Genomic DNA, 12,421 nt, shown 5'->3' on the forward strand with positions numbered 1-12,421 from the left:
AATCCACATATTCCTTAATTCCCTGAGACACTGACAGTCTGCCTATTCTCAAGCTTAAATGCATTCAGTAATGGAACACTGATAATACTGTGTTGGAGAATTTCAAGGAGTCATGACCCTTTACATGAAGAAATGTCCCATCTCAGAGCGAAATAATTGAATCCTTCTCCTGAATTCGTCTTCCCAAGGTTTAGATTCACCAGCCAGTGACTACAGGCTCTCTGTCTACCCTATCAAGGCCCTTCAGAATCTTGATGCTGTATCGGTGACAAAGGCTGTAGGGGATAGAGATGCTGTGGAGGTGATGAAGTGGCTTACTGCTTCCATAGTGTGGCAGTAAATGAAGAAGATGGACATTGAACTTACTCAAGTTAACTGCTTCCCACATCCAGCAGCCCAGAGATGAAATTCAGAGACTGTTTAGGCAGTAAAGAATTGTAGCTCATTGTCCCTACTGAGTTTGAAGGTAGTCAAGATGCATCCAAATACCATGTGACCATGGTGATGGCCAACTGGATCAGAGGTGATGTAATGATTTCCACCAGCAGTTAATGCCCATACTTCATGCCATTGAATTGTTATGGGAATATCAAAAGGATCAGGAAAGATTTTGCCATGTTGTTTGTCTTGAAGAGAAATTCATTTTTGATGAATTCAGCTACAGGAATCCATGATGGCTGCCTCCAGTTCTGGTTGTTTTCATTTATCTTACCAAAAGAAGACTAGCTTGCCCGTCGTGTCTGTGGCAGCTCCCTAGCAGAGCTATTCAATTAATTCCTCAACTCTGCCCTTTCCCGAATGAACTGTAATTTATTTTTCTCTTCAAGTATTAATCCAATTTGTCTTTAAAGGTTGCTACCAAATCTGTTTCAATGTCCCTTTCAAATCACAAAACATTCTTGATTTCACTTTCTCTCCCTTTCCTGTTCAACCTGATCGTAGTTGCTGCATTCACTTTCTTTTATGGAGTGTATAAAAGGAGCAAAAATACTTTTTTTGAGAGAAGCGTGTTCGGTTGCATGTTGCAAGGTTCCATGGGGCTTGGGTGAGAGACTTGGCAGGTCTACAAGTTTCCATAGTGTGCCAGTCTGAACATCAACGCAACCCTAGTACACCACCTCCCTCTGGTATTCCATTGTAATTGGTACCTATTAGAGTTGATCTGACTCCATGCTTTTCTCATCAGACACCTCACTCTGAAGCCTACTCCATCCCAGAAAGCTTCTAAATACAATCTACGCGTGACGTAGCAGGTATCATCCTTAACTTGGTGGTAACACACTTTCAGCCCCGGTCTGGGCTTGTGTCTATGCTCTCAACTCTCCTTCAACACCACTTCATCTCATCCTATCATTTTACCCGTCAACTTCTTCCTACCTCAGACTTAAGTGCATCTATGGCATTCACCTTAACTCCCGTGTGTGAAAATCAGGAAATAATTTTTTTTTCTGAATTCCTTATTGGACTTTTTATATATTTATTGCCTTTAGCCTGGTCAAGTGGAAACGATCCTCTATGTTTACCTTATTAAATACCTTTATAAGTTTAAAGATTTCTGTCAGATTATCCCTTAGCCTTTTCTTTTCCAGTCTGCTCAGTGCTCAGTCTAGCAGAAACCATGGAGCATTCCCCTGGAATTGCATCCTTTGGTAGTTGACTTTAGATGAGTTTTGAGCCTGACCTAGGGCACTGCACTCTACGCCACTTCAGCCACTTCCACCCTAGTACAAAGGAGAAAAAGGTAATTATTTCAAAATCAAGACGGCATAAAACAGAGTTGTGACAGATTGCTGAATAACATGGAGCTGAAAATCATTATTTGGTTCACATTATCTGCAAAGTATATTGGAAAGGAAGTTGGCAGAGATTGAACAGACCTGTTGCTAAAGATCAATTTATTGAAAATGATGTATCTATGCATGTGATATGTATATTAAAATGAAGAATGTGTTACAGAAGCCTGACATAAATGTATGCTACACTTGACAGCTCTGTTGAATAACACTGTGCCCACCCTGATTCTTACTCTTTTTTACCTAAAGGTGACCGTGGTGTAAAGGGAGACAAGGGGGTTATCGGCAAATCCATTGATGGCTTAGTAGGACCACAAGGGCCTCCAGGTATACTGCTGCATACCAGACATATCTCTTTTACAACCCTGTAATCCAATAATACAGACAAGTTTGAGTTAAGCTTCTGTGTGCTTTTTTTAAAATCATTAACTTCTGTATTATGCATCAAAGAGCATATTTGTAAGCTAATCATTTTGCTGCAGAACAATGTTAAAGTTGAATGTTTACTGTGTTGTGAATGATGCAATTTATTTTTTTTGTTTTGGAGGTTAGATAAATGTTACTGCCTATATCAGCAACGTTCTCCAGCCCAATAACCTTCAAAGACCTCTGTGATCCTCCAAAATTGCCCTCTTATGCATTCCCAGTGTTTTTTTTGCCCCACTGGCAGCTGTGTGATGAAGCACCTGTAATAATCATCCTGTAACATTTGTCAAACATGAATAGATCTGCTGTCAAACAATTCATTTATCATTATTTCAAAAATTTTAAATGAATCCAATTACACTATTTCTCATAAAACAACACACAAATGCTGAAGTGTGGACAGAAAAACATGAAAAATACGGTGCGTGCTAGCCTTCAGGACAAAATTAATATTGATCTTCTTGGTAGGATTTTCTGCTGAACAGATCAATGAAACCTAGAAAAGCTGGATACAACTGTTTTGTATTGGACTGCCTCAACATTTTTATGAATGCTATATTTTTGAACAGTTGAACCAATGTTGTGATACAGTCAAATCAATGGATCTGGGGAGCTAAGTAAGAATATGCAATGATAGATCTGTAATATAATCAAATATGAAACAAAACTGTTATTGGTGTACAAAACAAAGTTGCTCAGTATTTAAAGCTTTCATCAGCTTTCATCTCCGAAGCCAGTGAACCAGCAACAAGGAAACTGCAGGAGCCAAGTGCCCGGGAAGAAGTGTAATGTTCAGTGAGACAAAAGGAGAAACAGTGTTCGGATGAGAAGCTTAAGAAATGTTTGAAAGTGACTCATACCCAAAACACAATGGAAAATACTGTGTCAGAAAGAAAAGTAACATGCCTTTCTTGAGGTTGGATCTGTAACGTGTGTGAATGATGTTCTCTGAAATGTAAGAGTAACAAGCCAGAGAACCCTGGATGTCTGGGAATATTCAGGATTGGATAAGAAGGAAAAGACAAGTTTCTAATAGATACAAAGGGAGCAAATCAACAGAGGCCCTAGCGGAGTATAGAAAGTGCAGGATGAATTTAAGAAAACAATTAGGGCAGAAAAGAAGTTGCATGATAAAAAACACTGATGGGTAAGATTAGGGAAAATCCCAAGGTAAGTATATTAAAGAGGAGACACCAACAAAGCAGTAAGACCAATTAGGGACCAAAGGCACAATCTCTTCTTGGAGCTGGATGCCTTTGGTAGCCTGTTAAACAAATATTTCCCATCTGTCTTCACTTTGGAGAAAGAAGAAAGATGTAATTATAGAATTTGGGATGATGATGGACTATGAGCTTCTTGAGCAGTTTGTTAGAGGGGGTGAAATGGAATTGGAGGTTTTGGTGTGCATAAAAGTGGATCAGTCCCCAGGTCCAAATGAATTGTTTCCCAGACTGCTGTGGAAGATGAGGGAGGAATGAAAGGCACTGTGACCCAAATTTTTAATTCCTCCCTGGCCATTAGGGTGGTGGGAGGGGTGTGCTAGAGGACTAGAGAACAACTATGTGGTTCCACTTTTCAAGAAGGCAAAATCCGCAGCTCAAATCCTGTGCAACACCATATCCTCCTCACTTTTCGCCATCAATCCCCACCCCTACCCTACCTAACCTTAACTGGCCTTCTGTCACTCAATACCTCAAAGCAAAATTCACATGCTTGCACTTTTATTCTTTAATGGTTACCTCTCCCATCCCCAGCCCATCTCTTTATTGTTTTCCAGCTTTACAAACATTCCTGAACAGGACACTCTGTTCCTTTCACTTATACATCAATGATAACTGTCCAGAGCTGTCTGGTTAGCAAACTTTGGACTCCTGCCACAATGGAGGCAATGGCCTAGCAGTATTTATCACTGGGCTGTTAATCCAGAGACCCAGATAATGCTCTGGGAACCTGGGTTCAAATCCTACTACAGCAGATGGTGGAATTTGAATTCAATTAAAACAAGTTCTGGAATCTAGAGTCTAATGATGACCACAAGCCCATTAGTGATTGTTGGAGGAAAAACCCATCCGGTTCATTAATGTCCTTTAGGAAAGGTAACTGCCGTCTTTATAGCAGTGAGTCCAGACCCTCAGCAATGTGGTTGACTCTGAACAGCCCTCTGGGCAATTAGGGATGGGCAATAAATGCTGTCTGGTCAGTGATGCCCTCATCCTGTGAATGAATAAAAAAAATCCCTTTTGTCTACCATATTTTCTGCTCTTTTAAAAATCATCTCTATTGTGAAGCTTTTTGTCACATTCCTAAACTCTCCTTTGGTTTGTGTCCATCTTTTGGTTTGTTGTGTCTATATGAATTGCTTTGGGGATTTATGATCTGTGTTGATGTTGTTACATATTTGTAGTGTCATCATTTTATTGCCTTGTAAATCTGAATATGGAAGTCTCTCAACCCCGATACCTCATATACAGTCTTAATTGCTACAATTTCCTTCTGTGTAACTTTTCTTACATTTCTCATTTGTAGGGCCCCCAGGAGCCATGGGACTTAGTAAGAATGGGCGAGACGGAGCACAAGGGGACCCGGGCCCTCCAGGAGATCCAGGACGGCCTGGAAGAAATGGCGCTATGGGAACACCAGGAATCTGTGATACCTCTGCTTGCCAGGGAGCTGTTGCAGCAGTAAAATCAGGGTCTCCCAAAAAGTCATGAAGGATGCGATCACAGAAGCAATAAGAAGATAACTTGAAATGAAGCCGAGTTCCTCCTGAGATTCAGTGAATAGAAAGAGACAACAAAATCAAGGACAATTGATCAATGTTTTGGCTCCTGATATCCAAGTGTCTTATAAATATATTTGAGAAGGTGCTAAAAACCGACACTTTGCTTTTTACCACATGTTTCTTCCTAATTTTTCCAATTCTGTTTGAGATTTGTAAAGATTATCTGCACTTAGCCTTGTCTGGTTAGAATATTCCTTTTTAAATACTTATTTCCTAAGTTTGGCTACTCCATTTGTTTTCATTGTTTCTTACAAAATACTATTGATTATAAATGCTTACCTCAATTAGAAACACCTTATGGCAATTATTGATGCTACACTATCTGAACTGTGAGGGGTTACACTGTACATACGATATAAATCTAATGGTCATAGTGTTTTGTATAGTACCCTAAATCCAGAAACAGCAACGCCAAATTTCTGACCTTCAAGTAATTAATTGTATTGGCAAAGGAGACATACTATTTGTGCCTGCATTTTTTTTCTCTTAACTGCATTTCTCCTAGTGTAACAACTTTTTTGTGGAAATTACAAGTTTTTGTGAATTCAAAGTAACAATTTATGGCTTGTTGTTACTGTATTCCATCCCATTTTGTAACATTTTCTATAAATTAATAAATCCCTGTCAAACTCCCGCATCCACAAAGAACTGTAACCAATCAGTATCCTTGATTTTAAAATAATATTTATTAATTGTGGGTGCCTGTTGTCTGTAAAATAAAGCTGTTACCACCAACTGTTGTAAGATAATGAATAAAGCCACTTTACAGAAAAAAAAGAAAAACTTACCTCAGTCCCAGCAATTGCCAATAAGCTAAGTTCCAGCTCAGACAAGAAGGCAGTGGTATGTATATATGAATGCTAGCTTGTATATTAAGGGCAAGATGATTCTTTTTTTAAAAGTGCATCAAATTAGTGGTCTGGAATTTGCTACCCAAAAAGGCAGTGAAAGCAGATTCAAAAGTAAATTTCATGAGGATGTCAGAAGAAAAGTCAGTGGTGAGCCCAAGGACTGGAAAGGAAATTGGTAACCAAAGGGTGGGAAAAAATCAAAATAGTACATTGGGGAAATGGAATGGGTTCCCTGGATAACTTTGTTAAGGAGCTGCAACATGTTAAACACCAGAGGTTAAAAGTTGCTGAGATGGAGTTCAGGCATGCACTTTTCTGGTCAAAGTTTTAATTCAAATTATACACCACAAAACTCCAATAAACTGTCCCCCATACATGTATGAAATATATCTACAAAAATTAAACACCCAGATCTCACCCAACTAACTCTTAATGAATATATAACAAGGACCTGTTCCCTAGTTTAATTAGGTCTTAGGCATCTCTGCCAGAGCCCGCCAAATGGTAAACACACAGGCAATGATCAAATGGCCTCCTTTTATGACGGGGAAAAGGTTGATACATATATTTGTTCTTTCTGTGAACTATTGAAGGAATACCAATGCAACACAGTCTGAGACTGTCTGCTGGCTACAACAAAGTCACTGATCTGCAGTACCATTTTGTGTTAAAAGGCCATCATATGTCTTTCTGACAGCTCCGGTGCACAGTTTAAGGAAGTTCTTAATGTTATATATATGTCACTGAACCTTGACAAGTTCGCATCCAGTGGAGAACATTTCATAACAGCATACAAATGACTTTTAAATTGAAATGTCTACTGAAAACATAGTACTGGCATACGTGGCACATAAACCAAGCTTGAGTTTTTAATGTCTTCATTATTAATTAACCAAACAGATCACTTTTACTTGGCTGAGTTATTATAACTCTTCCTGAATTGGAAGTTTATTAGTTCAAGACTTATTTTTCATCCTGATTTTAACTCCAGGCAATAGGGTGAGTTGGAAACTAATACAAAAGCAAAATACTGCAAATGCTGGAAATATGAAGTGAAAGAAAGAAAATGCTGGAAGTACACAGTAAGTTTAATGTCAGCTGTAAAGAGTAAAACAGAGTTAATGTTTAAGGTCTGCAATCTTTCATTGAAAACTAGTGGAGAAATCAAGCCTGGGCTATCTTAATTCTCAGTCCTGATTAACATAATTAATCCGCCTTGAATGGGGTAGATGGGATAAGGAAGATTGTTCTGGAGCAGACAAGGACTAAATCTTGAAGATCACCCAATCCTAGAAAAATAGCGAGGTTTGATTCATATTGCTATTGTGTATAGGACATTCCTCAGCAAATTTACAGATAGTTGGGGAGATGCTAGTGCTGTAGCTATGCTGGAACAGCTTGCATAGGAATCAAAACTGAAAGAACTACTGATGTTGTAAATCAGGAATAAAAACAAAGTTGCTGGAAAAGATTAGCAGGTCTGGCAGCATTTGTGAAGGATAAGACAGAGTTAATGTTTTGGGTCCAGAGACACTTCCTCAGAATTGAGTTCTGAACTTTTCCAGCAACTTTGTTTTTGTTGCCTAGGGATGATATATCTTGAATCAATTGCCAGAATGTGGTCACAGCCCATAGCCCTTGCATTATCCAATGCTTTCAGCTGTTCCTTGATATCAATTTTAGTGAACTGAATTGGGTGAAGACTGGCATCTGCAATGTTGGGACCTTTGGAAGAAGCCACATTCGATTGACACTCGACAGTTTTAGCGAGAGTTTTTGCAAATGATTTAGCCTTGTCTCTTGTATTAATGTGTTGGGTGTTCCCATCACTGAAGATGGGGATATTTGTGGATTCTCTCTTCAGTAAGTTGTTTAATTGTCAACCAACAGAGCTTAGAGCTGGTTGTGGTACTGCTAAAATTTGCCTATTGCATGCTGCTTGGCTTGCAAGGAGTCCTGAACTGGAGCTTCAACAGGTTGATGCAGAGTTTTTAAGTAAGGTTGCTGCTTCGCCTATCCTTTTCATTGAATCATCTTCACAAGGACAGTGCAGCAGTCACTCTTACCCACATTAGCATGTCCAGTTCATTTCTGCAGATTATCAAGGTTGAAGTCAAGTAGACTTTCTCTTCTTGTTGCTTCCCTTGCCATCTGCTACAGGCCCAGTCTAGCAGGTAAGATCTTCCAGATATGTCATTAATGGTGCTAAGGACATCTTGAAATCATTTAAAGCCAGTTCCAGCTCTGATCTGTAGGCTGTGAGCATCACAGCTGTAAGGTGGGGCAAAAATCTGAACTTTTGGACTTGAGAAACCGTGGGTCTCAACTGAACCAGGAAAAGGCTGGTTGGGACATTCTGAGTGATTTGCAAACCCGGGGCAGATGTTTGGTACAGGGGCTAGCTTACAAAACTTGAAAGGAAGACCTCCATTTATGCCCCAGCTTAAAACAATGGAAACCAGTCTGCAGGAAACAAAACAACTTCAGACCTTCTGGAGCCTACAGAGGTACAAAGCCATTCAATTCCCAACCAGTAGAAGTACCGAACATTCCACACCATTGTGCTACATGTAAACCTGTTTCACCTTTGGATGTAAGAACATTGACTCTACTATTCAAAATTTAACAAATATGCCAGTGATCAGGAAGTTCATTCAGCCCTGAGAGAAGGAACAATAGCTCGGCAGCTGGAACCAGATTTGGCGGGAGGTAAGGAGGTCTGTAGCTGGGCATAACTGGGGGCCCCAATCGCAGCACTGTGCAGTGTGATACCAGCCACACACTCCGATTCTAACTAGGTGTGTGTGCTCCGACGAGGGGTCAGTGCATGCCCAGTGTGAGCAGTTTGAGAGAGGAGTTTGAGGATTGAACAAGAAGTAGGCCCCGCAGGTGAAAGAGTCCTTGAGCCAAAGCAGCGGGGAAGCGAAGGAAGATTGATCAAACTTACCAACCAAGAGAAAAGTTCCTGCAGATGCCTCTGAGTCAAGGACTCCGTGAATTCTCCACACCGAGAGCAAACCTCGCAACCAGTGAACACCATCAACCAACCACAAGATACAGACTAGGGCAACACCACCATCATCCTCGACAACCACCTGCTCACAAGGACCACCACGAGAGAAAAGAAGCCCAAAGTACTCACTGCTCAGGTCCAATTCACCAAGCTGCACCAGCGAATACCATGAGACGGATCATTAGCAGCACTTGCGGTCCCAGCTACGGAGAGACTGCAGACAAGAGCCAGCTAGTTTTCATTCCAGGTGTGAGCCTAAGGTCATTGAGACCCTGTAACCTGACTTAACATGTCTTAGATAGGGGGAGAGAGATAATGGGAACTGCAGATGCTGGAGAATCCAAGATAACAAAGTGTGAAGCTGGATGAACACAGCAGGCCAAGCAGCATCTCAGGAGCACAAAAGCTGACGTTTCAGGCCTAGACCCTTCATCAGAGAGGGCTCTGGAATAAATAGGGAGAAGGGGAGGTGGACAGAAGATGGAGAGAAAGGAAGATAGGTGGAGAGGAGAGTATAGGTGGGGAGGTAGAGAGGAGATAGGTCAGTCCAGGGAAGATGGCCAGGCCAAGGAGGCGGGGTGAGGTTAGTAGGTAGGAAATGGAGGTGCGGATTGAGGTGGGAGGAGGGGATGGGTGAGAGGAAGAACAGGTTAGGGAGGTGGGGACAAGCTGGGCTGGTTTTGGGATGCAGTGGGGAAGGGGATGAGCTGGGCTGGTTTTGGGATGCAGTGGGGGAAGGGGAGATTTTGAAGCTTGTGAAGTCCACATTGATACCATTGGGCTGCGGGGTTCCCAAGTGAAATATGAATTGCTGTTCCTGCAACCTTCGGGTGGCATCATTGTGGCACTGCAGGAGGCCCATGATGGACATGCCGTCTAAGGAATGGGAGGGGGAGTTAAAATAGTTCGCGACTGGGAGGTGCAGTTGTTTATTGCAAACCGAGCGGAGGTGTACTGCAAAGCGGTCCCCCAGCCTCTGGTTGGTTTCACAAGTGTAGAGGAAGCCACAACGGGTACAGTGGATACAGTATACCACATTGGCAGATGTGCAGGTGAACCTCTGCTTAATATGGAAAGTCATCTTGGGGCCTGGGATGGGGGTGAGGGAGGAGGTGTGGGGGCAAGCCCCACCCCTGTATGCCTTCTGGAGAGACCACTCTCTCCGTGACTCCCTTGTCTGCTCCACACTCCCCTCCAACCCCATCACACCCGGCACATTCCCCTGCAAGCGCGGGAAGTGCTACACTTGCCCCCACACCACCACAAGCTTCAAAATCCCCCACTGCATCCCAAAACCAGCTCAGCTTGTCCCCGCCACCCTAACCTGTTCTTCCTCTCACCCATCCCCTCCTCCCACGTCAAGCCGCACCTCCATTTCCTACCTACTAACCCCATCTCGCCTCCTTGACCTGTCTGTCTTCCCTGGGCTGACCTATCCCCTCCCTACCTCCCCACCTATACTCTCCTCTCCACCTATCTTTTTTTCTCTCCATCTTCTGTCCACCTCCCCCTCGCTCCCTATTTATTCCAGAACCCTCTCCCCATTCCCCTCTCTGATGACGGGTCTAGGCCCGAAATATCAGCTTTTGTGCTCCTGAGATGCTGCTTGGCCTGCTATGTTCATCCAGCTTCACACTTTGACGTCTTAGATAGGCGCAGGTGGGGTTTGGGGGCTAATGGTGCAGGATCTCTCTCTTTTTCCTGTTAGCGTATGTAACAGCCACCCACTGTATATATTTATCTGCCATATCAAGTCTTGGCTATAAGTTAATTTTGAGACAGGTCTCAGTCATTAGTAGTCAGGTTTGATATTCATTTTCTTGTGTTCCCATAAATATATTCAATTTGCTTGTTTCTCAATAAAATCCAAGTTTTCTTTACTTGTGAAGCATCTTCCTCCTGTGTTTCCCACACACCACATTCCACTACATAAGCCCAGGGTCAGAATTAGGGAACTGGTGAACAATAAACCAGGCAGCACTCCCTGCACAGCTGAGAAAACAGTGATTCCATGTTGCAGATAAAAATAAAGGAAGCCTCTATTTCTTTGCTGGAAGTCAGCATAAGTGGTACGACAATCAAAAGGAGACAAGACAATGGTTTTTTTTTAGCTAACTTGCAACGTCAAGCATCTTAAAATCAACTGTTAGCCTGATTACTGATAGCACCCAAAGTAATGGGCTCAGCATCCCATTGTCTACTCTTTATGGAAGTATGCACTTTTTAAAAAAATGTTGTTTTTGGGTTCAACTCTTCTTTCTAATGTGTATGCAAGTTGTGTAGTTATTTCATCTCAAGCTTAGAATCATAGAATCCCTATTTGGCCCATCAAGTCCACACCACTCCTCCAAAGAACATCCCACACAGATGCACCCACCCCCCACGACCCTTCCATTTCCCATGGCTAATCCAACTAGCCTGCACATCCCTGGACACCACAGGCAATTCAGCATGGTTAATCCACCTAACTTGCACATTTTTGGACTGTGGGAGGAAACCAAAGCACCTAGAGGAAACCCATGCAGGCATGGCTGATTGTGCAAATTCCACACAGTCATCCAAGGCTGGAATCAAACCCAGGTGTCCGGTGCTGACAGGCAACACTGCGAACCATTGAGCCATAGTGGCACTCACAGTTTAGTTGCAAATAAAATCACTCTCTTGTTAAGAAAGCCTTGTTAAATCTTTAAAATATAAGCTCATTTGGTCTGGGAGAAAAGACTCACAAGGGAAGGGATTTTTTAAATCAACCTTGTTGCATGCAACCAAAGGAGTGATGAATAAAGAAGGGAAGCCAGTTGATCTCTCCTCACTTGGGAGCATAACAATTTGAGATATACCACCTGGAACTGTAATCAATTGGGGAACCCCATCTGGGGACAGGTTGGCACAGCAAGGATGACAGGCCTCAGGATAGTTTTGTCATTTCCTATACCTTGCTTGATTCAAATTCATTTATTATTCTTTTAAATCAAACTTTGGAGTGACTAGATCAAACTGCATGCTTGCTCGAGCATTTCAGAGTGTACTGATACTATACTAACAATAGATAAGCAGGCTTCCTCACTTTCATGTGGATTGAGTGGTCTGCATTAACAGCTGCAGTTTTCCCAGGGTCTTCACCTCAATCAAATTTACTGCTAAATGTATAAAAAAAATTTCTGTGGTGTATTTTTCTGGAGTAGTTCTAACGTTTCATTCAGCAAACTTTGAATCTGTGCAAATTTGGTTTAGAGAGCTCAAAAGGCTAATTTATAGCTCATTAATATGCTAAATGGTACCAACTGCAGTTTGCTGTAGTTGGCCCGAAGCTCCTTTCTATATGAGGACCTGTGTGCATCACAGAATGCTGAAAGAAAATTGTGTATGTGATTTAACAAATACCCCACTTCAAGTCCAAACTATGGCAGATTGTGGCAGTATTAATTTACACAATTACAGCACAGAAGACAATGTGATACATTCTGAGATCACTCCAGGTGTACCAACATAGACTTAAGCAAGGGTGTAAAAACTTTTCATAAGCTATATCCTTTCTATGAGGTTTGGAATTAGA

At 41.9% G+C, this 12,421-nt stretch overlaps 2 protein-coding genes across 2 annotated transcripts in view; one reads left to right on the forward strand and one right to left on the reverse strand.

Moving 5' to 3' along the window:
- col9a3 (collagen, type IX, alpha 3) overlaps nt 1-5,736 on the forward strand; it is a 187,264-nt gene extending 181,528 nt beyond the window's left edge. Inside the window, exons 31-32 of the mRNA XM_059652715.1 lie at nt 2,043-2,120; nt 4,746-5,736. Of these exons, the coding sequence (XP_059508698.1) occupies nt 2,043-2,120; nt 4,746-4,930 (263 nt within the window). The 3' untranslated portion in view covers nt 4,931-5,736. The remainder of the gene's footprint in view (nt 1-2,042; nt 2,121-4,745) is intronic.
- A 2,283-nt stretch (nt 5,737-8,019) lies between these two features.
- Nucleotides 8,020-12,421, reverse strand: part of LOC125461563 (transcription factor-like 5 protein) — a 42,160-nt gene continuing 37,758 nt past the window's right edge. The window contains exons 8-9 of the mRNA XM_048550483.2: nt 8,800-9,016; nt 8,020-8,123 (exon numbers count right to left, since the gene is read on the reverse strand). Of these exons, the coding sequence (XP_048406440.2) occupies nt 8,020-8,123; nt 8,800-9,016 (321 nt within the window). The remainder of the gene's footprint in view (nt 8,124-8,799; nt 9,017-12,421) is intronic.

This window comes from Stegostoma tigrinum, chromosome 19 (assembly GCF_030684315.1).
Source record: "Stegostoma tigrinum isolate sSteTig4 chromosome 19, sSteTig4.hap1, whole genome shotgun sequence".
NCBI lineage: Eukaryota > Metazoa > Chordata > Chondrichthyes > Orectolobiformes > Stegostomatidae > Stegostoma > Stegostoma tigrinum.